The sequence below is a fragment of the Lepidochelys kempii genome, chromosome 14, assembly GCF_965140285.1.
Source record: "Lepidochelys kempii isolate rLepKem1 chromosome 14, rLepKem1.hap1, whole genome shotgun sequence".
In the NCBI taxonomy this organism is placed as follows: Eukaryota; Metazoa; Chordata; order Testudines; family Cheloniidae; genus Lepidochelys; species Lepidochelys kempii.
This window is the reverse complement of record NC_136393.1, coordinates 6,287,251-6,311,316: the sequence shown is the minus strand read 5'-3', so window position 1 is coordinate 6,311,316 and position 24,066 is coordinate 6,287,251. Positions and strand designations below refer to the sequence as shown.

The 24,066-nt window shown below is 41.8% G+C and overlaps 1 protein-coding gene across 2 annotated transcripts in view; it reads right to left on the bottom strand.

Annotated features, from left to right (window-relative positions):
• Window positions 1–24,066, bottom strand: part of LOC140897624 (ABC-type organic anion transporter ABCA8) — a 60,039-nt gene that overhangs the window by 16,260 nt on the left and 19,713 nt on the right. For both annotated transcript variants that reach the window (XM_073310476.1, XM_073310478.1), the window contains 17 exons: window positions 23,240–23,415; window positions 17,604–17,723; window positions 15,904–16,042; window positions 14,941–15,031; window positions 13,522–13,661; window positions 12,558–12,677; window positions 11,524–11,725; window positions 8,808–8,977; window positions 7,582–7,709; window positions 6,806–6,943; window positions 5,587–5,697; window positions 4,960–5,133; window positions 4,147–4,260; window positions 3,620–3,736; window positions 2,016–2,099; window positions 1,190–1,281; window positions 925–1,045 (listed from right to left, as the gene is read on the bottom strand). In XM_073310476.1, the coding sequence (XP_073166577.1) occupies window positions 925–1,045; window positions 1,190–1,281; window positions 2,016–2,099; window positions 3,620–3,736; window positions 4,147–4,260; window positions 4,960–5,133; window positions 5,587–5,697; window positions 6,806–6,943; window positions 7,582–7,709; window positions 8,808–8,977; window positions 11,524–11,725; window positions 12,558–12,677; window positions 13,522–13,661; window positions 14,941–15,031; window positions 15,904–16,042; window positions 17,604–17,723; window positions 23,240–23,415 (2,237 nt within the window). The remainder of the gene's footprint in view (window positions 1–924; window positions 1,046–1,189; window positions 1,282–2,015; window positions 2,100–3,619; window positions 3,737–4,146; window positions 4,261–4,959; window positions 5,134–5,586; window positions 5,698–6,805; window positions 6,944–7,581; window positions 7,710–8,807; window positions 8,978–11,523; window positions 11,726–12,557; window positions 12,678–13,521; window positions 13,662–14,940; window positions 15,032–15,903; window positions 16,043–17,603; window positions 17,724–23,239; window positions 23,416–24,066) is intronic.

Genomic DNA, 24,066 nt, shown 5'->3' with positions numbered 1-24,066 from the left:
ATTCACAGGCTGCCCTGCTCTTCCTGTCTGGCAGTAGGATGGAGCCACCATCTCTTCTCCCTGCCAGTGACATCAGCCAGAGGAAAATAGGTAATATGTGAGAAACTCTCTTTAGCTTGTGTTTTCCTCATGACCAGGAGGTATTTTTGGATAAAAAGTCTTGAGTAAGATTAAGCAGCTCCCTTGTGCTCTGGCTCTAGGGTGAAGACAGGGAAGACTCACATAGCATAAGCGTAATGCAGAAATGGATGGTTTTACTGCAAAATGAAATATATAAAGAGCTAGCATTTAACTGCACTGTGCTCTTCGTAGATCAGAATGAAGGCCTGGTGAAGATTAAGCAGATTTAAAGTCAGGCTAACTGCTATGCATTACGCTGTAGTTTACAACTACATCAGCAAACGTTTTATTACAGAAGTCTATAAAATTTAAAAGAGCCACCAGCATAAATGAATCAGAACGTGGTCCCTAGTATTCAGGTGTCTATATCACACAGCCAATCATTACTCTTTGCTTTAATATTGGCAATCTTAACAGAGAGATGAAGGAGCGCCAGAGATTAAACACCCATCTAATTCCATTTGATATCAGGTTTGATAGCAATTGGCAGGGTAATGTGGGGAGATGTGCAGCGTGCCTCTACCCAAATAATGTATTGTCATTATTTAGGTTGGACATTAGGAAGAACTTCGTAAGTGTCAGGGTAGTTAAGCACTGGAACAGATTGCCTAGGGAGGCTGTGGAATCTCTGTCACTGGAGGTTTTAATGAACAGGTTAGACAAACACCTGTCAGGAATAGTCTAGTTATTACACAATCCTACCTTGAGCACAAACTAGATGACCTATTGAGGTCCCTACCAGTCCTACATTTCTATGATTCTATGATTTCGTGTTGGATGCACATTCTCCTTATTCATTTCTACCTCTTCCTCGTTCTGACAGGTCATCACGCTGCTGGATCTTATTCTTTCAGCTTGAACATCTTCATCTTCTCCTTCAGACTCTTCAGGGTTTTGGCGGAAGATCTCTTTCCTTGGAGAAATTCTACAGAGAAAAGAAACCAAACTCAGTGTTCTTGAAGCATATGGTACAGAGGCAGATTTCCACATTTAGCTCCTGTGTCATGAACACCTGATTTATTCAGCCCAAGGCTCAATTCAATTTGTATAGATTCTGTTTTGCACAGACCTGAAGATTGGATCCTGTCTCGTAGTTTTTCTTCCGTATTTCCACTCCAGACATCGCAGAATGAAAATAAAAATAATACAGTGCAGGTATGGCTGGAAAATAAGCAAAAGACAATGGGTGAAATGCTTGGATCCATTGATGTCAATGGCGAAGCTCCAATTTACTTCAGCAGAGCCAGGGATTTTACCCAAATACTTCTTTTCAAATTTCAGATTTTAGCATCCCATGTGAAGATAAACGGAGTGCAAAAAAAGACAGAGGCATGGCCTAGCGATTGGAGCACAGGACTGAGAGCAGGAACAATCCAGATCTAGTATTGGCTCTGACATTGACTCTGTTGTCTTGCCAGAGAGAGTGTGAGGATGGATTATAGCTCAGTGGTTAAGGCCCTCGCTTGGGAGGTGAAATCAGTTCTACCAAGGATGGAGAAATTGAGAGAGTGGGGGGAAGAAGGAAGGAGGAGGATGCTATGATGCAGGAGTGTGGAGAGAGCCTTCAGGAAGTGGCAGATGCACAAGGGTACTCACGCCCACATGAGAAAAATGCCGTGAAGGTAACGCTTGTATTGCCCCCCCTCAGGTAGCTGGAATGGATGGCCCCTCTTTACCAGTGAGATGTTGAGCCCTCTCAATTCCCCCTGAAGTCAATGGGGGGTTGAAAGGGCTCAGCACATCACAGGATTGGGCAGAGGATCTTTTCTTTTCTTTTTTTAAATCTCAGAGCAGCAGTGTGAGAAATTTTCTGCAGCGAAACTCCATTTAGCAAGAGGAGGGCATTGAAAACAGGAAAACTTCACATCATCTTGGAAATGGAAGTTTGTTCTTACTGCCAGGCTAACAAGCAAGTGGCCTTTGCTCAGCATCATTTCTTGATCATCTTCCCAGGGGTTAAATAAATGGTCTGACGACACCTGCATAAGGATAAAACAATTTACAGATTAGAAACAGCAACAATTTCCAGTGGAGAGTAAAAGTGAAAGCCTACATCCTTTGAATGTAAGATAAGATTGAATTTATCCCTCTGTGTTTAAACACATATGAGCTCTCCGCAATGCTTTTGGTATCGTTAGAGAGAGTGTACGGGACCTTCCTAGACCTCTGTTTCAAAGGGGCTTTACAGTTTATCATTTGGCCGCACAATTACTCAGCACTTCATTGGTTTGGCATGATTGGACTCACTCCTATAACTCAATGAGAGATCAAGGTGATGCATCCCTGAGCCTCCCGCTTCCACCACATCCTCCATCTTCTCTTCTATCTTGCCCTCCTTGCTTCCTGTTTTCCTCCCACCACCTTTATGTTCTCCCTTCTTCCTTCCACATCCATCTCCTACCTTTTCTTACCCCCACTAGACCCTCATCCTACCTTTCACTGCTCCTTTGCCTTCTTTTTCTTGCATCCGGCAACCCTTGCTCTTCCCTTCATCCCCACCATTCGCTGCCATCCCCTCCACCCACTCTGCCAGTCTCTTCACCTCTAACTTCCCCCCCACCCCAGCTTACCCTCTCTCCTGATTTCTCTGGAACGCCCACCATCCACAGTTCCTTTACCTCCCTCCATCTCTATCTGCAGCTGCCCTCTAATGGTGGCACTCTTCCCACAGCCCTTGCCCCGTGTCATTTCCAAAGAACCATCATAGGGCCACTAGATTTCTCCTCTACTGCTATTTTTAACCCTTCTCCAATCTCACTTCTCCTCCTGCCTCATTCTTCTCTAGGTAGATGTGACCTACTGCCTCCCTGACTGCTCCCCATTCATCTTCCTCTTCCAGATTGATTTCGGCTCTCTCCCTTCCTCTCATTACAGTCCCTCACGTATTCCACTTCCATATTGACCCCTTGGAAAGCAACCTGTGCAGTTCCTTAGACAGCTGCCTCCTTGGTTTTATCTCCTTGTTTCCTCTGCACCACACTTTCACCAGTCCACTACAGTCTTTGGCATAGGGCTTACATATGGGGAGAGTGCTCATAGATACAAAATACTACCACAGAGCCAATTCCGAAGAGAGGCTGAGCATCTGCAAATTCCCACTGCAGTCAAGGGGAATTAAAGATGCTCAGCACCGCTTAGGATTTGGCCTGCATATTTGGTTCCATCTTCTCAGTGAATAGCTGCAGTACTGCATCCATCATAGGCTATTTGGATCAATACTTCGTCATGCTGGTAGTTTTCTGTAGATGCAAAGTGGCATTTCATAGTGCAGTACAGCTGAGAATTTCGGTAATGATTACTGATAGGAATCATTGCACTGGTTTGAAATTTTAACCCAAGGCTCAGGTAATGGTACATATCTAGCCAGACTGCACCTGGCAGTGTGCTACAAACAATTCATCTGACCGCCTTAGGTTTTTTTTAGGTTTTGTTGCAACTTTTTCAAATTAAAACTAGAAAAAAGCATATTATGCTGGAGTTTGTTATGTTCTGCACGCACCTTCACAATTATTCTCATACAGCCAGCTAACGTATAGAAAGGAATCAATGCAGTGAGGATGGTCGTGATGAAGTTCACATGGATTATATAATAAATTCCATTAAGCACGAAAGAAACCTAGAAAGCCATGATAAAAAAACAAACAAACCAAAGGCAACACGCCCATTAGTCCACTTTAAGAGAAAATTATATATATTATTTTGCTTCTCTGAAGATAACAGCTTGAGAGTGTTTCCCCAGTGAGCATGCTCCAACTGCAGGTATCTTAGCAGTTATGGAATGTCCTGCTCAGATGCTGGACAAGTGGGAAGCAGGAGCTCCTCTTAACCTCTGAATCTGAAAGCAAGATCCAGGTCCAAATTTTGAAATTGGTGCCTGTCTTTATAAGAAGCTGAACAAAACTCCAGGATGAAATCCCCACTTATGTCCTCTGAATTTTTTCTGCTTGATCCATCTGTGATTGTCACTATGATAAAATCTGATCTTCAATGACACTATAACCCCCTTCAAACCTTTCATGTACTTACAAATATAAAGATAAAAGCCCAAAGGTCACTGTAGCTTTTCTTTTTGCGAAAAGCAAAAGAGATCACATAAGTGAGGACGACAATGGATGCTGCATAGCCAAATATAGACACAACCTGAATGGAGAGAATCAGAATGAGCATCATGCCAACACAAACAATATGCAACACAAATTTAGAGGATAAAAATGGTATCACAGACATTTTTGATGGAACATTTGTGCTACCTAACCTTAACCAAAGTGGACTTGGAGCTGGGAAAGGATGCTACTGTAGTGAACAACTCTTCCTTGCAAACTGAAAACCCAATAACATGCTAAGACTGGACAGCTATTTCTCCCTTCTGAACATGTATGTTGAATTTGGTGCTGAAAAAAAGTGACAAACTTATGGTAATGTGCAGTGTAAAATCAGGCATACATAGCCAGGTGACGGGCACATTGCTCCCTCCATCTATCCTGACACAGCACAGTGCTCCTGTAGAATACCCTTGCTGTAATTCTATTACTGAGATTCTCCAGAAAAAGACAGCCAATTTGACAACTGACAAAATGAGGTGGCATGGATTTCTTAGGGTGTTAAACCTTTCTCTAAGGTCAGCACTTGCTATATCCATCAATGAAGATTTCAACACAGATCTTTCAAGCCTCCCAAAGCTCAGAATAGAAAACAGGTGCTCCGATACAAGGATGGTGAAGGATATGCAAGAGCCTAGAGTATTTGGATAACATTTTTAAAAAGTCAGGCCTCAATTTCCCCCCGTTATTTTATTATTGAAGATGAATTTTCCACATAGTTTATTAAAAAGGAATTTACCATAGGTAAGGCTAATAATCCAGGAGTCAGACTAATTTTATAATTAATTAAAAACATAATCCCAGTCATTGTGAAGAGAAGAGCACAGCAGAGAGGAATGTCCACCAGAGCCTGGCCACACCAATATGCTGAAGGGAACATGCCTGAAGTCCACAGCTGGGAGTGAGCTTTTATCTAGGAAAGGAAATGGAAAGGAAAGAGAAAGCATTCACTCAATTGTCAAATAATTACATTGAACGAGATGGAATGGGAAATACATTCTGGAAAAATAGATATGAAAAAATAAAAATACTTGTTTAGAATTCTGTTAGGGGAGGGGATAGGAGTTTGGATAATCCAAAGTATGGCCCCGATACTGCAAACACTTCCTTAGCTTTGACTGCATATGTAGTCTCACTGAAATCAATCTTACAACTCACATGAAGTGTTTGTAGGATCAGGACCAATGGGAGAAGTCAGAGGGACAGCACGCGCACACACATTTTTCCAATTGGGAAACAACACTGACGTGGTTGGATTTCTCAGCAGATCTTTACAAGATGTGAAAAAGCGATGATCTATTGTTAAAAACAAGAAACACAGCAGATATGACATTTACTTTTACCTACCCAAAGTATCCATTCTTACCTTGTAATCACCTATGCTGCTCATTGCAAAGTGAGGTGCCAAACCAGAAGCTAAAATAGACATGAAAAGAATGGAATGCCAAAGTAACCTTATTCCGTGCTCAGATGATATCTAAAAAACAGTAAGCAAAAATGGCTATATGCTTTCATATAATGGCCATGGGTGCTTACGTAATGCCTATAAATAATAATAACAGAATAGATTTTAAATAATGTCACCATACAGCCGAAGAAACAAAAGCATCCTACTTGCTTTACAAAGGTCTGGCTTGAAGTTGCATCTGCAGAGGCATCATATCTATGCAACTTCAAAGCACCCCTTTTAGTAAGGCACCCAGAGAGTGACAGCCAATGCCACTTCTCTACAGACTGACCCTGCAATGTTGCATTCAGTCCTGGATGCCACAATACAGGGGGATGGAGACAAATTGAAACAAATGCAGAGAAGAACAAAAATGATTAGGGGACTGGAAGAACTCATCTCTTGGGAAATAATTACCCTCCCCTCCACCCTAGAATCCACACACACTCCAGCAGAAATTTCCCAAGCAGAGGCTAATGTACCTAGAGATGGAATGGCCATTCATCTCCCCAGACTTGGCAAATCATTAGAAAATGTACAGGTGGAAACAATTTGGCACTGGCTGGGATAGAGATGGGAATGGCTTGACTTAAAGGCTTGTCCCACACTGTCTGGATAACAATCTAGCAGTTCTTTTCTAGCTCTAATTTCTATGAAAACATAATGGTATTATCACATGTAAAACACAGATTTGCATTTGTAAGGAATGATGTGTACAGTTTCGGTCCCCTCATCTCAAGGAATATATAACAGCACAGACTGAAAATTCAGCAAAAAGACAAGATGATGACAAGAATGTCTGAAAGGGACTTATTGTACGCATGACTAGAGAATGAAAGAGCTAGCGTCATTTAGCTTGGAAAAGAGAACAGGTGAAAGGGACCTCAAATTATATAAAAGAGAGAACATGGGGACACGTAGTGGCAAGATTTTCAGAAGTGACTGGTGGCTCTGGGTGCCTCCATTTTTGTGTGCTCACCTTGAGACCCTTTAAAGAGGCCTAATTTTCAGAGGGTGAGTGCTCAGCACTCTCTGAAAATCAGGCTTTTTTAAGTTCTCAAGTTGGGCATCCAAAAATGGAGGTTTCCAAAATAACAAATCACTTTTGAAAATCTTGGGCAGAATGTCAAATACATACCATAGGGGACATCCTAGTCGTGACTTGAATATGCCTAGTGGAATTTAAGTTTCTTAGTAATGCATTGCTAATGATGTTCATAAGCACTGGAAAGCAATTGATTCTCTTGGCATGGCACATCACTGAAAATCTGAAATGCTGAAGAAATGAAAGATTAGTCAGTCTTCACTCTAAAAACTAGACTTTAGCTAGCTGAGGAAATTGGATTGAAAAAAGCAGAGGGGTAAATTTTGGCCCATTTATTCCATCAGTGTAAGTGAGCACAGAATTTGGCCCAGATTTTACAGTTAAAAATCCCCATATCTCTAGTATTGTTGTATGCTGACCTTGCTCCATGAAACTTTTATGATACCTGCTCCATTTGCTAGCTTAAAACCCAAATAAGAATTTTTAAAAATTTATTATTCTTCAAATTGCTCTTCTAACAAAACCCTCTTTAATCTATTTTTTGAGGCAGAGACCTTTTTCTTTGTATTATTATAGAAACTGTCACGTGCATTCATAATACCATATAAATTAGAGATGAGCATAAACCAACCCCTTGACCTGGATGCTGCCAACGTTTGGATGTAAGCTCTAGATCTGGATTTCATTGTAGACACATTTCTGTACAATGAGCCAAAGTAAAAACAAGCCTCCAAACTATAGGAAAGGCTAGATCCAAAGTTTGCTTCTTGAATCCACCTCTAATAATAATAAATAACCATAACATCTTCCATCAGTGGTTTTTGAGTTATAAAGTTTACAGAACGTCATATTTACTTAGTCTCAGTTACCTTGTCTGCAAGTGATACTTTAATAGCCCCATTGTATTCTTGACCATCTGAGATGTTTTTCCCATTAGCTATTTCCAACATTATATTCTGACTTTTCACAGCCCGGATGAAGTCCTCAATGTCTGAACCTAACAAATTAGAGAAAGCAGAATTTAGACAGCTCTTTTATAGTAAAAGCACAAGAATGATAAAATCAAATTGAAGATCCCATCCAAACACCCTATTCTGTGAGAAATTCTGTATCTAGATCTGAACTATGTGGCTTAGGTCCATTCCTAGTAAAATTCTAATGTCACTTTAATAAGGTCTATTGGAAGCTGAAAGTCTGGAGAGAAGCTCTTTGAGATTCTTCCATCTCACTAGCCTTACACCTCTAACATTTTTCAAGTGATGGATTTCTGAAAGGGGGCATGGTCTGACCTTTTAACAGGAAGGTGTTTCTTAGCAAAAACTACTTTGCTGCGCACAGTAATCAGGAAGTTCGCATGGTGAGAAGTAAAGCTGGTTAAAAAATATAATTTCCTACAGGATGGAAATTCAGAGATTTTGAAATTTGCTTTTTGTCTCAAATCACAATGAAAAGTTGAAATCTCAGAATATTTTATGAAATGAAATATTCGGAAACATTAATTGTGAATAATGAATCAGCAGAGTTGCTGCCCATCTTGTTTCTTTTGGTATTAAAGTTAGTCTGCTCTCCACAGGTCTCCACAATTTCAGTTTTCAACTAAACATTCCATTGAGATGATTAGGGGCAGTCAAACCTGTCAGAGTCATGAGCGCAGGCTCTCTGCAGATGTAGGAAGCCAATACAGAATCCGCTTACACTTCATTCAGGTTCCCAAGGTTTACTTTAGAACCATGAGGGTTAGAAACATCATTTTAAAAAAAAATCTGGAGATGATTCATTCAGCAAGGTATGGATATCATGGCAAATGCAACAGCCATTTAATAGTGGTTTAGAAGTGACTCTGATTATAACCCTTCACATTTTCAAAGCATGCAAACAAGAAATGTTGTTCTGGTCTAAACTAATTAATGAAATGATCTTGTATGAATTATTCAGGGAGTCACTATTAAGATGCACTAGGATTTAGTGCAGGAATATACTTTGCGACTTTGTACTGGTTTTGTGTGTTTCTTTGAAAGAAAAAAATCAACAGGACACTTACAATGTACTGTGTTGTAGATTCCAACATTGACATTATTAATTCCATTTTTCTCACCTGTATCATTGAGGATCAATAAGCTGGTGTGACGTGTTTGGTAGTGCTGCTGTCCAGGTTGGAGAAAATACATCTGAGGTGAAACCTTCATCGTAAGGGCAACAATTTCTCCATCACTTATTATCTTGGAGATCAGGAAAGGTAGTATAAGAAGACCACACACCAATAATCTAAAATGGAAGAGTAGGTGATGAGTTACAATATACATCCATTTATTAATCCATGGTGCCAAGTTGGCTAGAAAATCAAAATAAGATGCTTATACTCTCTTATCACCATGTTTTTGGCATCATACCAACTGATTTTCACAAACCTGCAGGCTTCTTAGAGCTAAAAGGCTAGCCATGCAACTCAGGGATGTGGAATGATCACAAACCTTTAAGACAGCGCCTGGTCTCTGCCTATCATTTCTTCAACCCAGAGGTGTGCCTGGCAGAGAGAAGCTTCAGGCAACCGAGTGCTCTGATGAGCACACCATGCATAAACCATGCTTGCAGGGACAGCGAGCAAAACCAGAGCAGAAGGTGGGGAGGGGTGCCGGGGCAAGGATGACAGGAGGTAGAGGAGGGGAAGAGGCTGAGTATGGCATACATGTAAGAATTTGGGACTGTGTCCAGAGGCAAGCAACAAAGCCCTAGGTAAAGAGCGGGACTCTGAAAAGTTCTATGGTGGGTGACAAGAAATTCTTCTGATATGGCTACCGCCACTTTTACTGGACCGTGTGGCTGCCTGGGCAGATTATAGAAAAACACAGCACCAGGTCAAGCCACTTCTAGCTGCCACTTCAGCGCCCGGCAGCCAGGACCCCAGAAGCTGCTGCCTTTCACTCTGCTAGGACCACCTCCTTCACAGACCTGGTATCAGACTCATTTCTTCCTATATTAGCTCTGTCATTTAAGAACCTGGTATCTACTTATGTTATCCCATTGGTGCTGCTTCTTTCCCTCAAACAATGATGAAAATAAGCGGAGCGGTGGGGGAAAACCAGAATGTCTGTTTCGCAGGAAATTCAGTGATTTCAAATTTTGTTTTTGTTCCAAGTGTTCAAGTTTGAAACAAAATGTTCAAGTTTGAAATTTCAAAAAGTTGTTTTGGGGTAAATGTTTCCTTTTGATTTCCTTATTATTTTTAATATAATATAAGATCAACTTTCAAAACAAAAGGGCATTCTGAAATAGAAAAGTAAAATGTTCTATTCCAAAAATGTCAAAGCGGAGCATTTTGAAATGTTTTATTTTGATTTTTTTTTGGCCCCGCAAAGCAAAATTTCATCCAATTTGACAGGTGCCCATGGAAAGTTTCGATTCTGGTGAAATGGCATTTTCCGATGGGAAAATGTTCAGCAGGAAATTTTTCAACCAGCTCTAATAATACAGTCTCAAGAACTGCGATTGTCCGTTTCAAAGGATGAACCTGCTGCAGCCTTAATAAAGAATTATATTATTAAATATAATTGAGTGCTCAGGCCTCAAAGTTCAGATCCAGACACATCTGGGGTTTTGTGATTTATGATTTTGGTTTGGCCCATTTCTAATTAAAATAATTCCAAAGTCAAATGGGCCAAACCACATGCACAGTCTCTCCTCTGACTAGACTGGTGAATCTACTGTAGCGATTTAAACACATGTGTGAGTCCAACAGGGCTGCTCTGCATTTGGTCAGTTAGTGTCTTGGAGGGAAGCAGAGCTCCCGCCTGCGCAGCACCAGGGAGACATAGTCTTGGGACCCAGCGCAAAGACTCAGGAAGAGCTTTCACTTCCCTTTATTACCTTCCCGAAGACCACTTCCCTTCCTGTACCTGAGGTCCCTATCTCTTAGGCCTGGTTCCTCAGTAAAGTAAAGCAAGATGCAGAAGAGTACAGGATCTGTGGTGACTTCCTTCTCCAGGTGAGAAACACATGGTCTCTGAAACTCCTTGGAAGACTGGTTTAGCTGCCCTACCAAAACAACAAGAAAGTCTTTGTTTTGAACCCTCTCTCCCTTAAGGGGAAACTGAAAAACTTTTTAATAGGTTAAAAATAGTTTCTAAACTCTTCCTGGAGGGTGGTGTGGAAAAAAACCAAAACCCTAACCCCAAATCTTAAAGTAAAGTGTCACAAATCAAAGTGAGATTACAGTGAAGTTTGCAGGGTTTCCATGATCTGGAAGAGACATTCTGTTTGTCTCACATATTCAAAGTACCCCTTTCTGTTGGCTCATACTTCTGTTTAGTTGCTTCCAGACAGCAAACAGGCCCAAGTGATTTCCTGAGTGTGTTGATTAACTCTCACATTCCTGATATGGAGAACTAGAGCTTTCTCACTCAGCAAGTAATTCTCTTGCTTCCTTGGGACCTAGATGGCTGGTACATTTTGATACAATGACCTTACTACAATACCCAATCACAAGTGAATACAAGAAACAAGTCCCCAAATTACATTTCATTTGGCAAAGCTGTAAGAAAGTCTCCCATGGAATAGCAAAGCCACAGAAAATAACAGGCAGATAAAAACAATATTACAGTCAGGGGTGTCACTTCGCAGAGGTGCCATGAGCTGAAAAGTTGTTTGTTATTTACAGTGAATTCGCTATTTAATCTGCAAGTTGTTTTGAGTGCTGATAGACAAAATAAATACCAGTGAGAAACTTTTTCAGGTTTTTTTTTTTTTTTTGACATATGCAGTCTGAGTTTGCTTTTGCTTTTCATATATAGGATCAGATACACTCTGGCACTTACATGGACCTAATAGTTTGACTCTCATGCTTTAGCTTTAAGAAGCGAATTCTTGCCAGGGCACAGACTTGCTGTCTCCAGAGGGCTGTGCCACTTACAGTCGCCTTTCCAGTGTCTGAGAGTGACAGGAGACTTTGTTCCAATTCGTCGGGAGAGAAGGTGTCTCTTTCCTCTTCTGCCTGCTCCTCACTGAACACACCATAATCTAGGAGCAAAGAAATCGGCCAGTTAAAGCTTACCCCTTATCCTGGAGTGTTTGGAACACAGAAGTTCTTTCCTTTTAGCTTCACTGAAGAGCAATATGGAATCAATCCCAGATTACAAATAAATGGGGAAGGAGGGGAATGATTTACCAAACAAATTGACTTAATCTGCATCTCATTGCCACATATAATGTTCTACATTATATCCTGCAAAGTTGTGGGAGGGGGAAAAGGTGGAGCATATCAAGCTATGAAAATTCAGATGGGGGGCAAACCAAGGTTTGGGGGGAGGTGCTACTGTCCTCTACAGCAAATTATGCTCCTGATCTGAGTTCTCAAATCAGCGAGTAGGACGTTGAAATGGATATTTGGATACTGGGTTTGGAAATGACTACTCAACTCAGAGGCTGAAGTTTCAAGCTTTTAGTCCTACATGATATACCAAACCATTACTAAGTTGAAGCCCTGATGAGTCACATCAGCATGTGTGTCTGGCTCTAGTGAGTTTAATTTTTTTGGGCAGGTTTGGGAGTGCTCTGTTTAATTTGAGAACCGCCATCTAATTGGAGATGACCAGAATAAGATTCAGGATTCCAGGCAGTTATTATAAAAATGTGAAAAGAACTGTTTCAGAAATCAGGAAAGATGCCTTGGGATGCTTTCAGTGGAACAGAAAATACCATAAGGTTACTTATTTGGATTTATTTGATCCGTGATACTGGGACAAATCCCACTGCTCTTATCAGACAAAACTCCCATTCACTTCAATGAGAATTTTGCCTTTGTAAAGACCGAGTCATCCTTTTCACTTTGGACAGCATTGGACTTTCTTACCTGCTTGATCAATTGCTGCTTCTTCTTCCAGTGTCAGGAACACATCAGCCAGGGTTGTCATGGAAATGCCATAACTCAGAATCTCCTGGCACACATGAGTATCTAGCTCACAGAACAGTTCTGAAACACAAAAATATCTAACAGTTGCTTTCTTATAGTTGCATATTTTAAAGTTTTAAGAACAGAGTGGCTGCTAAATACTTTGGGCCAAATATGGATTCACCTCAGCCTCCATCGTGACTAGATTTAGGCATTTAAACAGTTAAGTGACAGAGAACAGTTCTTCAGGCTATTTTATGGAGAGTGGATATCCAACCAACCAGGATTTGAAATCCCTGATACAGATGCTCACTGGGAAGGTGTGCACTCAAAAAATAAAATAAAATATAATAATTATAGTTTCAACTTGTACAACACCTTTCATGGTAGGATCTCCAAGTCCTTTACAAACACATGCTCTAATCCAGACAGGAATTATTTCAGGGAAGTTTTCATGCTGTGTTATACAGGAAGTCAGACAAGATAATCACTGATTGTCTTAGAATCTATGAATCTCTGTACTAAGCCTCACAACTCCCTTGTGAGGAAGTTGTTATATCTTGACTCTGCAATGTGGAAATGGAGGAACATAGCATGTAACTATGACTTGCCAAAGGTAACAGAGGTGTCAGAAACTGGGCATAAAACCCAGATCTTCAGTACTCTATTCACACCACCACCCATCTCCTCCAGCCCTTTCTGTTCATTATCTTTTCTCTTAAAAAGATATGGTAAAATGGGGTTGCTCAGCTTAAAAAGAGACAATTGATATAAAATAATTAAGGCAAAACATTAACAGAAAACAAAATTCAGACAGCTTTATGTATGGATATTTTCTTCCAGGAGTCTTTTAGACTTGTTCTGAAACTTCTCTGCTACAATGACATCCTAAGGAGTCACTCTTAAATTACAAAGTGATAGTTACCAGGGAACTTATCCACATTTTCAAGGGGCAGCATGTAAATCAGTTCTTCATGACTCTGCCCAGATAACTTAGCATTGGGAATATGCTGCTTGACCAGAGATGTCATTTTTGCAGAGTCACAAGAGTCATTGATGTGCAGGCTGGAAAGGAAAGAAAAAGGAAATATTTGTAACGGTGCCTCTTCTGTTCATCCTGGAACAATCCAACAAATCCAGAAATGTACATCCAGCCACTTAATAAGTTGTTGGAAAAAGTTAAGTCTTTTGAAGAAAGTTCAGAAACGAATTGTCCACTAGCATATATGTAACAAGACTTCTAATCACACACCTAATCGGCATTTGGAATGTTAGCTGTTTAAACTATCAAGGGTTCTGTTTCTCTCAAACAGATGGAGAAGTCCAGAGGTTACTGACATATTAGATGTGATGTAGGAGCAGGAGTGGCATCTAATTATAGGATCAGCTCCAGGGTTTGCCTTTCTGCCACCTGCAATTGAGAATTTGATTTGATTCCTGAGAGAAATAAAAGGTTGCATGAAAAGCACAGGAACATCAGATATGGAAAGTCTATCACAGAGAATAGATCAGTTCCAGAGTTCACAGATGTAGAGGGGCTTTCTTTGTGTGTATTTAGAAGATATCAAGTAAAACACAGTTATTCCAAATTTGCACTATATGCCCCAGAATGGAATCACTGAATTAAATTGGGGTTGAGAGAGCAAAACGCCTCTCGGGATCAGGCACATAGTCCTCAGTCACATGGGATTTTATTCTCTTAAATGAAGGGATGAAATATTTGGACAGGACACCAAATGGAGTCCTCATAACTGAACTGATCAGTTACATCAAGAACTTTGTACAATTTGTCAAATGTAACATAGGAAAAAAAATGAGTTAAAAAAAAAAAGTTTTTGCCAGGCCCCATAATGCTAAATGACAGAGATTTATCCAAATCCTGAGGCCCTTATGCAACTCTTATGCAAGCAAAGTTCCCATTCAGGTTATTGAGAGTTTCCTTTAGTAACAATTCAAATAAACAATGGAGCAAAAGATGGGGAGAGGACAATACCAGCCAACCTTATGTCCTCTGGTTATCTACGTACTTTATTGTTAATCAATGTCAATTTTAGACATGAATTATTAAACTGTTTTGCATGTTTTTTTGATTTTTTACCCATATGTGAAAAGATCTTTTCCTTTTGGTATTGGACAGAGGACTAAAATGAACAGATGTTCAGTACTCAGACAGATAAAATATATAGCCGAGAAAGATGCTTAATATACAAATGACAAAACTAATGCCCACCAGTACTCTGTACATTAATTTTGACAATATAGAGATTATTATCCCCCCCCAAGAAATATAGAACCAAAACGTACTCAAAATGGATCCCTTTAACACAAGCTCAGTATACTGCACCTTAAGTGATAACCGATTCCCCATTTTCTCTTCAGAAAGAGAGAAGAGCCAACACACTTTAACCTCCCATGGGAGATAAAAGCTTTCCGGTCTAAAGAAACAGAAACAAAATAATTTGTACCATAGAGCTAAAATGGGAGATTGTTCCTCACTAGAGAGAAAAAATGTGTGAGGGGAGACATAAGTGTCTATAAATAAGTGCTTGCAATGTTGTTGTAAGCTGTGTTGGTCCCAGGACATGAGATAGACAAGATGTGTGAGGTAATATCTTTTACTGGACCAAATTCTGTTGGTGGAAGGGATAAATTTTCAAGCTTCACAGAGCTTTTCTTCAGGCCTGTGAAAGACCTGAGGAAGAGCTCTGTGAAGCATGAAAGATTGTCCCTTCCACCAACAGAAACTGGTCCAGTAAAAGATATTACCTCACTGACCTGGGTCTGTCTTATAAATAAATGGATGTACTAAAGACAGCAGGGACTAACCTTCTCAACAGTCAGGAAAGAACAAGTTATGACATTGAGAGCAGGGCAGGAATGGCTTTTCCATTTCATGGGAAATTCTTAGATTTTGAACTTTTTTCTGTTCCAAAATGGAATGAACAGAAAAACCAAAATGCAATTCTGAAAAAAAAAAATCATGTAAACTGAAACATTTCATTTGGATAAAATCAAAATGTTTCATTCCAATATTTACTTTTTACATTTTATATTATATAATGTAAAATTTTAAAAACTTGAAATGAAAAATCCTTTCAAACTGGAAAATTGAAATGTTCCATTCCATATTTTTTTCCTAAATGAAATTCTGTCAAAACTGACACACTTCCGCAATACGTTTTCCTTTCAACCAGTCGGCATTTGCTGACAGAACAATGTTCCACTGGAAAATTTCTGGCCAGCAAAATGACATCTGTGTTACCGTTATCATCATCATCTCTCGGGGAATGAGCAATCCAGTGCTCACCAGCGATAATATCAGCCTCATCCGTTAACTGGGTACTGAACAGGGTTACTCTGTTAGCTTTATGCTCCTTCAGTAGGCTCCATACATGGTATCTGGAACTGATATCCAAACCAGCAGTTGGCTCATCTAATATCAAAACCTGCCAGGAGGAAATAATAAAACATTCCATTCCAGCCACATGAAAGACTCTGTGACCGGGACACAGATTCTGACATTTAGGATTGCACATTTAGCAGAGTGTTTAGGATTTTAATGGGACTGAAGCATCTAAATCCAACACTTCCTGTGGAAAACATTATATTCAAAGAAGGAAAGAGAATTAAATAGATAGACACAGCTCTATTTATACAGATGCTAAGTGCTCTCATCTCTCATTGGGTGCGTTCTTGCCTGGGTAAGCAAGAGCTCCTGGCCCATGCAGTCATGGTTCCCTCTGCAGGGCCTCGGCATGAAATTGCCACCAGTATCTCTGGACCAGAAGAGGCAGCATGCACACCTTAATACTCATGACCGGTCCCCCTAGATCGGACTGAGGCTCTGAACCCCAAAACACTCCACTGGTGTGGGGTTCAGCTTGCACTGTTCACGGTCAGCCTGAGCTGAAACTGAAATTGCATTTGAGGTCAGAGCCACAGCTACAGTGAGAGTCACAGAGAAAGGCTTAACAAGCCTGCACCTGTTCCTGAATGCTGTCCTACGCTGCGTGTGTACAGGCTTGGCTAGCACAACTGGCTAGGCCAGGGCAAAAATGATTCTCAGTGGCCTATGGCGTAGCACCCTCTGGAGAGACCAGAAGCCTCACCAATCTGTACGGGGCGTGGCACAGTGAGTGTTTGGTACCGTGATGGGGTGTCCACCACCCACACAGGACTGGAAGGGGTTCAGGTGGCCAGGCAGGCCTATTAACTCCAGAGGCTGCACCTGGAGGAAGAGTCAGGGAGCAGGGAATTGGTCGCAAGCAGGTTCAGCTGGGCCGGAACAGGTGGACCCTATAAAGGCAGGAAACTGGCAAAGACAGAGGCTGCTGCTGGGAAAGGGCAGTCACTCCCTGGGAAGGGGAAGGAGGGTTTGGAGCTAGTACCCAGAGCAAGGAAGGGAACCAGGAGTGATAGGAAGCACTCCAGGGAAGGAGCAGTGAGGGCTAGGAGAAGAAAGCCCAGATCTTCTGGGTTGAGAGTCCCTGGATTGGAAGCCAGAGTAAAGGGCAGGCCCAGGTTCCCCTCCCAGCCACCAAGGGCGTGGCATAGATCAGCGGTGCAGTGAACAGGAAGACTGCCTGGGTCTCTGTGGGAGTGACAGAGAATTGAAGGACTGTACCCCAAAAGGGGGGGAACGTTGAGTAACCTAGCGGGAGGGCTGAGTCACAAAACGGGTGCTGCGGGGTTCCGGGAATGAGAGAATTGCTGCAGAGACAGCGTGACAGCATGCAAAGGAGTGGCAACCTCAAGAGCTAATCCCCAGAGTGACCAAGAGGTGGCACCAGACTCGCGGTGAGTGGTGCAACTCGTGACAGGTACACAGACAGAGATGGCTGGTGACCAGGTTCTTGCATAAGACAATACATATAACGAATGGATAATAAATAGCATTATGACAAGCACAGCTCTTCAAACTAAATCAGCAGCTTCTGGCGACTTTCACCAGCCTATCTGCCTTCTTGTCAGCAGGGTGTCCTACTAACAGGTTGATGTTAATCTTACCTGGGGGTCTCCTAAAATGGCAATTCCAAGCGTGAGCTTTCTTTTCTGTCCACTGCTTAAGCTGCTAGCTTGGCAGTCCTGGATGTCTTTTATTTTCAACATAGTCAAAACTTTTTGGACCTAGGGAACAGAGAACATCCTGGTTTCAAGCTAGTCATTTAAGATTTTCCTCAGAGCTATTTGTTGTTTCCCAAACAGCACTTTGGACACAGGAGCAGCACAGGAACTGGATTAGAAATAATTACTGGGTGTCAATAATTGACTGTGAAACCAGTGTTACACCCCAAAATGCTTGCTGAGCTCCATGCAGTCATTCTGGGATAAAATTTCCAGTGTGGCCAGTTCTTGAGATTGTATTGCAGGTCTCACAATATGCAGTGTTTGTCTTAAAGCCCCAGCTGCTGAAATCAGATTATTTCACGAGAATCTCAGCTTTCATTTTTTTCAAAAAGTAAAGCAAAATTAAAGAACACAATCTTTATTATTATTTTTAAAATCTGATGACTTTTAAGCCAATCTCGTCATTCTGGGGGTGGGTGGGTTCTGACATGTTTTTGAACACTTGGGGCTGGCAGTATTTGGTATAATGACTAAATAATGGCACATCTAGAAGTGGTTTCTGGGAACTTTGTAAGAAAATAGCCATTCCTGTGTGAAAAGATACAGGTACAGTGTATAGTCATTCTGTGTCCCCATATCACTGGAGACTGGCTGAGCCTGACATTGGTGTGGTTATTTTGCGGGGGTGGGCGGCGGTTGGGGAGTGGGTTCAGTCCCAGCAGAGGTTTCATAGTCTCTGCTGGAAATGCCTCCTTGCACTGAAGCAATCATGGGGAGCTGAACAAAGCTCAGCTCAGTACATTTAAAAGGGGCTGGGGTACTCTCATGGGAGGCAGAATGAGGGGTCTGCTGACAAGAGACTATGACTGAGAGCTCTGAGACATAAAAGTGGCCTTGTCTAAAACATTAGTTTGGGTTTTCAGTGTCGGCTTGAAGTTTACACACGGCCGAGCAGCAGGAATGGAACAGGGCCAAGAACTTTGCAGGCTGGTGTTACTTTGGTTTAAACAGAACTTTGTGAATAAACGTTTTATTTTCATTATCTTCATATATGATGTGGATAATGGCATGGAGAGTAAGCTTATAAAGTTTACGGCTGATACCAAGCTGGGACGGGTGGCAAGCGCTTTGAAGAGCAGGATTAGAATTCCAAATGATCTTGGCAAACTGGAGAAATGGTCTGAAATAGGTGAAATTCAATAAGAACAAATGCAAAGTACTACACTTAGGAAGGAATAATCAACTGCACAAATACAAAATGGGGGAATGACTGCGTAGGAAGGAGTTCTGCAGAACAGATTTTCCAGGTTATAGTGGATCACAAACTAAATAGGAGTCAATAATGTAATACTGCTGCAAAACAAGCAAACATCATTTGGGATGTATTAGCAGGAGTGTTGTCAGCAAGGCACCAGAAGTAATTCTTCCACTCTACTCAGCACTGATAAGGCCACAAGTGGAGTATTATGACCAGTTCCCAGCACCACACTTCAGGAAAGATGTGGACAAACTGGAGAAAGTGCAGAGGAGAGCAACAAAAATGATGAAGGGTCTAAAAAAATATGACCTACAAGGAAAGATTGAAAAAAATGGGTTTGTTTAGGCTGGAGAAGAGAAGAGTAAGGGGGGACATAATAGTCTTCAAGTACTTAAAAGGCTGTCATAAAGAGGAGTGTGATAAATTGTTCTCCTTAACTACTGAGGATAGGACAAGAAGTAATGTGCTTAAATTGCAGCAAGAGAGATTTAGGTTAAACATTAGGGAAAACTTCTTAACTGTAAGGATAGTTAAGCACTGGAACAAATTACCTCGGGAGGTTGTGGAATTTCCCTCACTGGACTTTTTTAAGAACGGGCTAGGCAAACACTTGTCTGGCATTGTCTAGATAATATTTAGCCCTGCCTCAGTGCCTTGCAGGTCCATTTCAGTCTTACATTTCTAGGATTCTGTGCTTAGCAGGGACTTGTGAACAATCTCCACAGCTGCTCAATTCCCGGCCCTACCTAATGCATGGATTCTTGCCTTACTCATGGGCCTGAACATGCTTCCTGTTAAAGGCATGTTAACTGTAGGGCAGCATGTTCTAGTGTAGAGGCCAGGTGGATCTGTAGTATGATGAGTGGAACTGGAGAAAGGAGGTCAGGTTTTAAGAGGGACCTAGTTCGGTGGGACACAAAGGACTCTGCAAAGTGCCACATCAAGTATCGTTAATGACTCCTTGGTTCGAGGGAAAGGCTGGGAGTTCAGAGACCTGGATTCTATTCCTGGTTCTGCTATCGGATTTGATGCAGGGCCAATCACTTAACAGCTCTCTGCCTCAGTTTCCTCAACTGCAAAATTGCTGTGTATGGTAATACTCCCTAAGCTCTGTAAAGTACTTGTGTGAAAATGCTACAGAAATGCAGATTCATTATTATTGTTAATCGTTGTCAAGACCATGAAACAACTCTAACTAATGAAAAACGGAACAAGTGTGGCTATCGGAAACTTCCACCACCATTGAGGAATTTGTAGTTTGGGATTGTTTCAATTCGCTAACATGACACACGTTCATGTAATGCTCAATTACATTTTTCATTTGGTCTTATTTAACAAACAGATACACAGCAACGACAAAGATTTATTTTGGAAACAAAACCAGTTACATAGGACACTGAAACCCTCTTTGAAACTCATTGTAGAATTATCCTGGGGTTTAAATTTACTGTGGGAAGTTCATGGACACATGAACAAAATGTTCAATGATTTCACTAACTAGTTTCCTGCTGGCTATTGTAGCTAAACCAAATATGCAAACAGTTACTGTTTGCTTACTGCTGAAAGCCAAACAATATAGTTTGAATCTTTGGACTGTATCTGCTTGGCCAATGACTGTAACAGAGTCAGTAGAAAAGGGAACATCTGGTAGTGGAGTAATCAGTTTCAGAGCTGTTTCATAAGCCGGAAGTATGAGGATTGCACAATGAGAGAAATCTGGATTTCCAGGTCCCTCCACACTCTCTCAAATAATCACCCAATTGTCTCTAAGATATGGGTGGTACAGTATCTGCTCTGAATGCCTAACTAACTTCCCTGCAAGAATTATCTTTGATTTTGATCCATGAAAGCAGAATGTAAAAGACCGCCCCATGGAAGACCTCAAACATGATGGCTGGATGGTGTCAGACACTTGTCCCTCACAGGCATCACCATAAAGCACCAGACTTGGCTCAGCCGGGACATCCTTAGGCATACGCAGCACGGCATAGGGCATCCGAAAATTTGGGGCACCCCGGGATCTTAGTGTCCACCCTCCCACCTCCACCTGTTCTGACCCTTCCTGCAGGCTCCCACCACAGCTTGGTGGGGATCTAGTACTTAAAAGTGAAAAAATGTCCAGCCTGCCAGACCTATTAGCACAACACTGAAACTGTTAAAGAGCTATTCGAGTGGTAACGAAGCCGTTTAACAGGCATTTGCCAACCCCCAGGTATATACTGTCAGTTTATGAAGTTACTGACAAAAACAGTTGTGCATTACTGTAATATTTACTCAGACCATGTTAGTCTACAGGACCTTCATTTAAAATTTGCTTTACAAATATTTTATTAGTGTGTTGCTGAAGATTATAAAATCACATCTCTAAAAAATCCTTGCGTAGATTTTTAGATGCACAATTTGAGTATTCATCTTTCGCTTTAAATGCTTGGATCTTCAGACATATGTTTTTTTAACCAAATCCTTCAGAAGACCATGCTTATCTAAAATACACATGTGAGCCTGGGATGCCGTCAGGCATCGGGGTACCACTTTAATAATACTGCATAGTGCCCCATAAATCCTAGGGACAGCCCTGTAGCTCAGGATAGAACATAATGCAGGTGCATAGTGCATTTGATAGCCTCCATGCTCTCCAGACAACATGCAAACTAACCTAATATAACTTTCCGGGATATGTCTACACTGCAAAGGAAAACCCACAGCACCAAGTCTTAGATCCTGGGTCAGTTGACTCAGGCGAGCAGGGCTCGGGCTGCAGGGCTAAAAATAGCAGTGTAGACATTTCTGCTAGGGCTGGAGCCTGGGCTCCAAGATCCTCCCCTGTCATTGGGTTTCAGAGCCTGGGCTCCAACCCAAATGGGAACATTCACACTGCTATTTTTAGCCCTGCAAGGCCAAGTCAACTGACCCGGGCTTTGAGGCTCGGCACAGCGGGTTTGTCTTTGAAGTGTAGACATACCCCATGGGTCTTTTGGTCCCTGAGAATAACCCTACATTTCCAAATAATGCACTCCTGCCTTGGAAAAAAAGGAAACAAAGGCATTTTATCCCCACAACAGAAATAAGAGAACATTTGAAAGGTCACACTAATAAATTACTTTCATTAACAATGGGAAGCATGTAATATGATGATTCATATCTTCTCAGTCAGGAGTGCCAGAACTGGGGTGGCAGGGGCAATGGTAGTTTGGGAGGCAGGGGGCCGTGTTGCCCCCACCCTCCCCAAACTGCAAGCCTCAGGTTGTATGGAGTGGCACCGGCAGGGGCTGTGCTTCACGGAGGGGGCGCTGATAAGGTGACCAGCTTATCCCACAACGAAGCTCCCCCACAACGAAGCACAGCCCCTGCCCATGGTGCCAGTTTCTTCCCAGTGGGGGGGGCCGAGGTGGGCCTTAGCCCCCCGGTCTCCATGAGCCCCAGCCCCTCTCTGTGGCCCTGCCCTTGCTCCTCCTCTGGGCTGTGGTAAGAACCGCTCAGGGAGCTCAGGCCGCTATGGCGAGTCCTGGACCTTCCACCTGCCCTGGGCGGTGTGGATGTGGACCAGAGGCTACCCTCAGGCACCCCAACCCCCTGTCCAGGGCAGGTGGAAGGTCTGGGATCCCCCACAGAAGCCTGGGCTCCCTTGGTAGCTCTTACCACTGCTCGGCTCCGGCTTCCAGCCTGGCCGGGGAATAGGGCTTCGGGGGGAAGAGGAGGAGCAGGGGATAGGGCCATGGAGTGGGACAGGGCCTTGTGGCCCCCCTGACTACTACCAAACTTCCAGGACTCCTGCTCAGAGTTACTATGTGACCTTTCAGATCCTTTTGGATAAATGTACAAACCTGGCCTCTTACCTTGTGCTGACAGCCCTGGGGAGATAGGATGGATTAGTAGGTATGGCACTGGACTGGAAGTGAGAAGACCGGGATTTTATTGCCAACACTGCCACCCACCTACTATGTAAACTTAGGCAAGTCACTTAACCTCACTGTGTCCTCTCCCAGCGTGTCTCTGTCTTGTCTATTTAGATTGTAAGCTCTTTGGGACAGGGTCAAGGTTGTCTCTTTCATTAGCACAATGGGGCTCTGAGCTCGCTTACAGGATCACTTACAGGTCCTAATGCAAACAAATAATAATTTGCAAGAACAAATGGAATTTGTGTGTACTGACGTGCCAATGCTATTTGTACGTGTAAATGTGGTCATTTGGGCACTTCTACGATTGCACTTATAAAATTGTGCATACAAAGTTAGAGACCAGTGTGAAAATTTGGCCCTTTAAGTCTAGTCAAAGGCAAGGTTTCTCACCAGTCATCTTCCATATGAAACATACTTACCTCTTGTTCAACTTCTTTTGGCTGAATACCTTTAATTTTAGCAAAAATCCTTAGATTTTCTTTCACTGTTAAAACTTCAAATTGAATGTTAAATTGTGGGCAAACTCCAATTATTTTCCTAATTTCTTCCAAGTCCTCCATTTCAGATACTTTGTATTTATATATCATGGCAGAGCCTGCAAAAGTAAACATGAGTAACAGAAAGCATAACATGCTGTTAGAATGCATGGTATGTCAGACATTGATATTGAAATATGAGCGAAAGTATCTATCCTTATAACCTGGATGAAAGAAAACTCTGGATATTTGCACTGTGTTCCTTCCACAGTAGATGTAACCCAGTAGTATGTATCCCACAAAAGCATTAACCTAATTTACCCAATGAAATTTTCTTACATGATCTTGTTTTAAGAAAATAAATAAATAAATCGATTAAAATGTTACCAACATGAGAAATCATTTGCCGGATATTTTGTATAGCGTGCCAGATTCGCAGACAGTGCAAACATTTTGCTTTCTTTTGGTAATATAAGGCTGTGCAAAAATAAAAGGAAAAATATACATACATACAAACGCTAACCAAATATTTTCAAACTTTAGGAAACAGATGAAATTTTGGGAGAAAGTTTGGGTCAACTCTTATTTTATTCTAATCAATTCACCCATCCCGTTCTTCATCTGCTTGAAATAAGGAGAGTCTCTGGGAAGGGAGGAGAGGAAATTGGACTTAATACACGGTATAAAAGCTTTTGTGCTTAAGAACACAAAAAGAAGGAGAAAATAGAGGAGAACAAGTTAGCAGGTTGTGGAAACATAAGAACATAAGA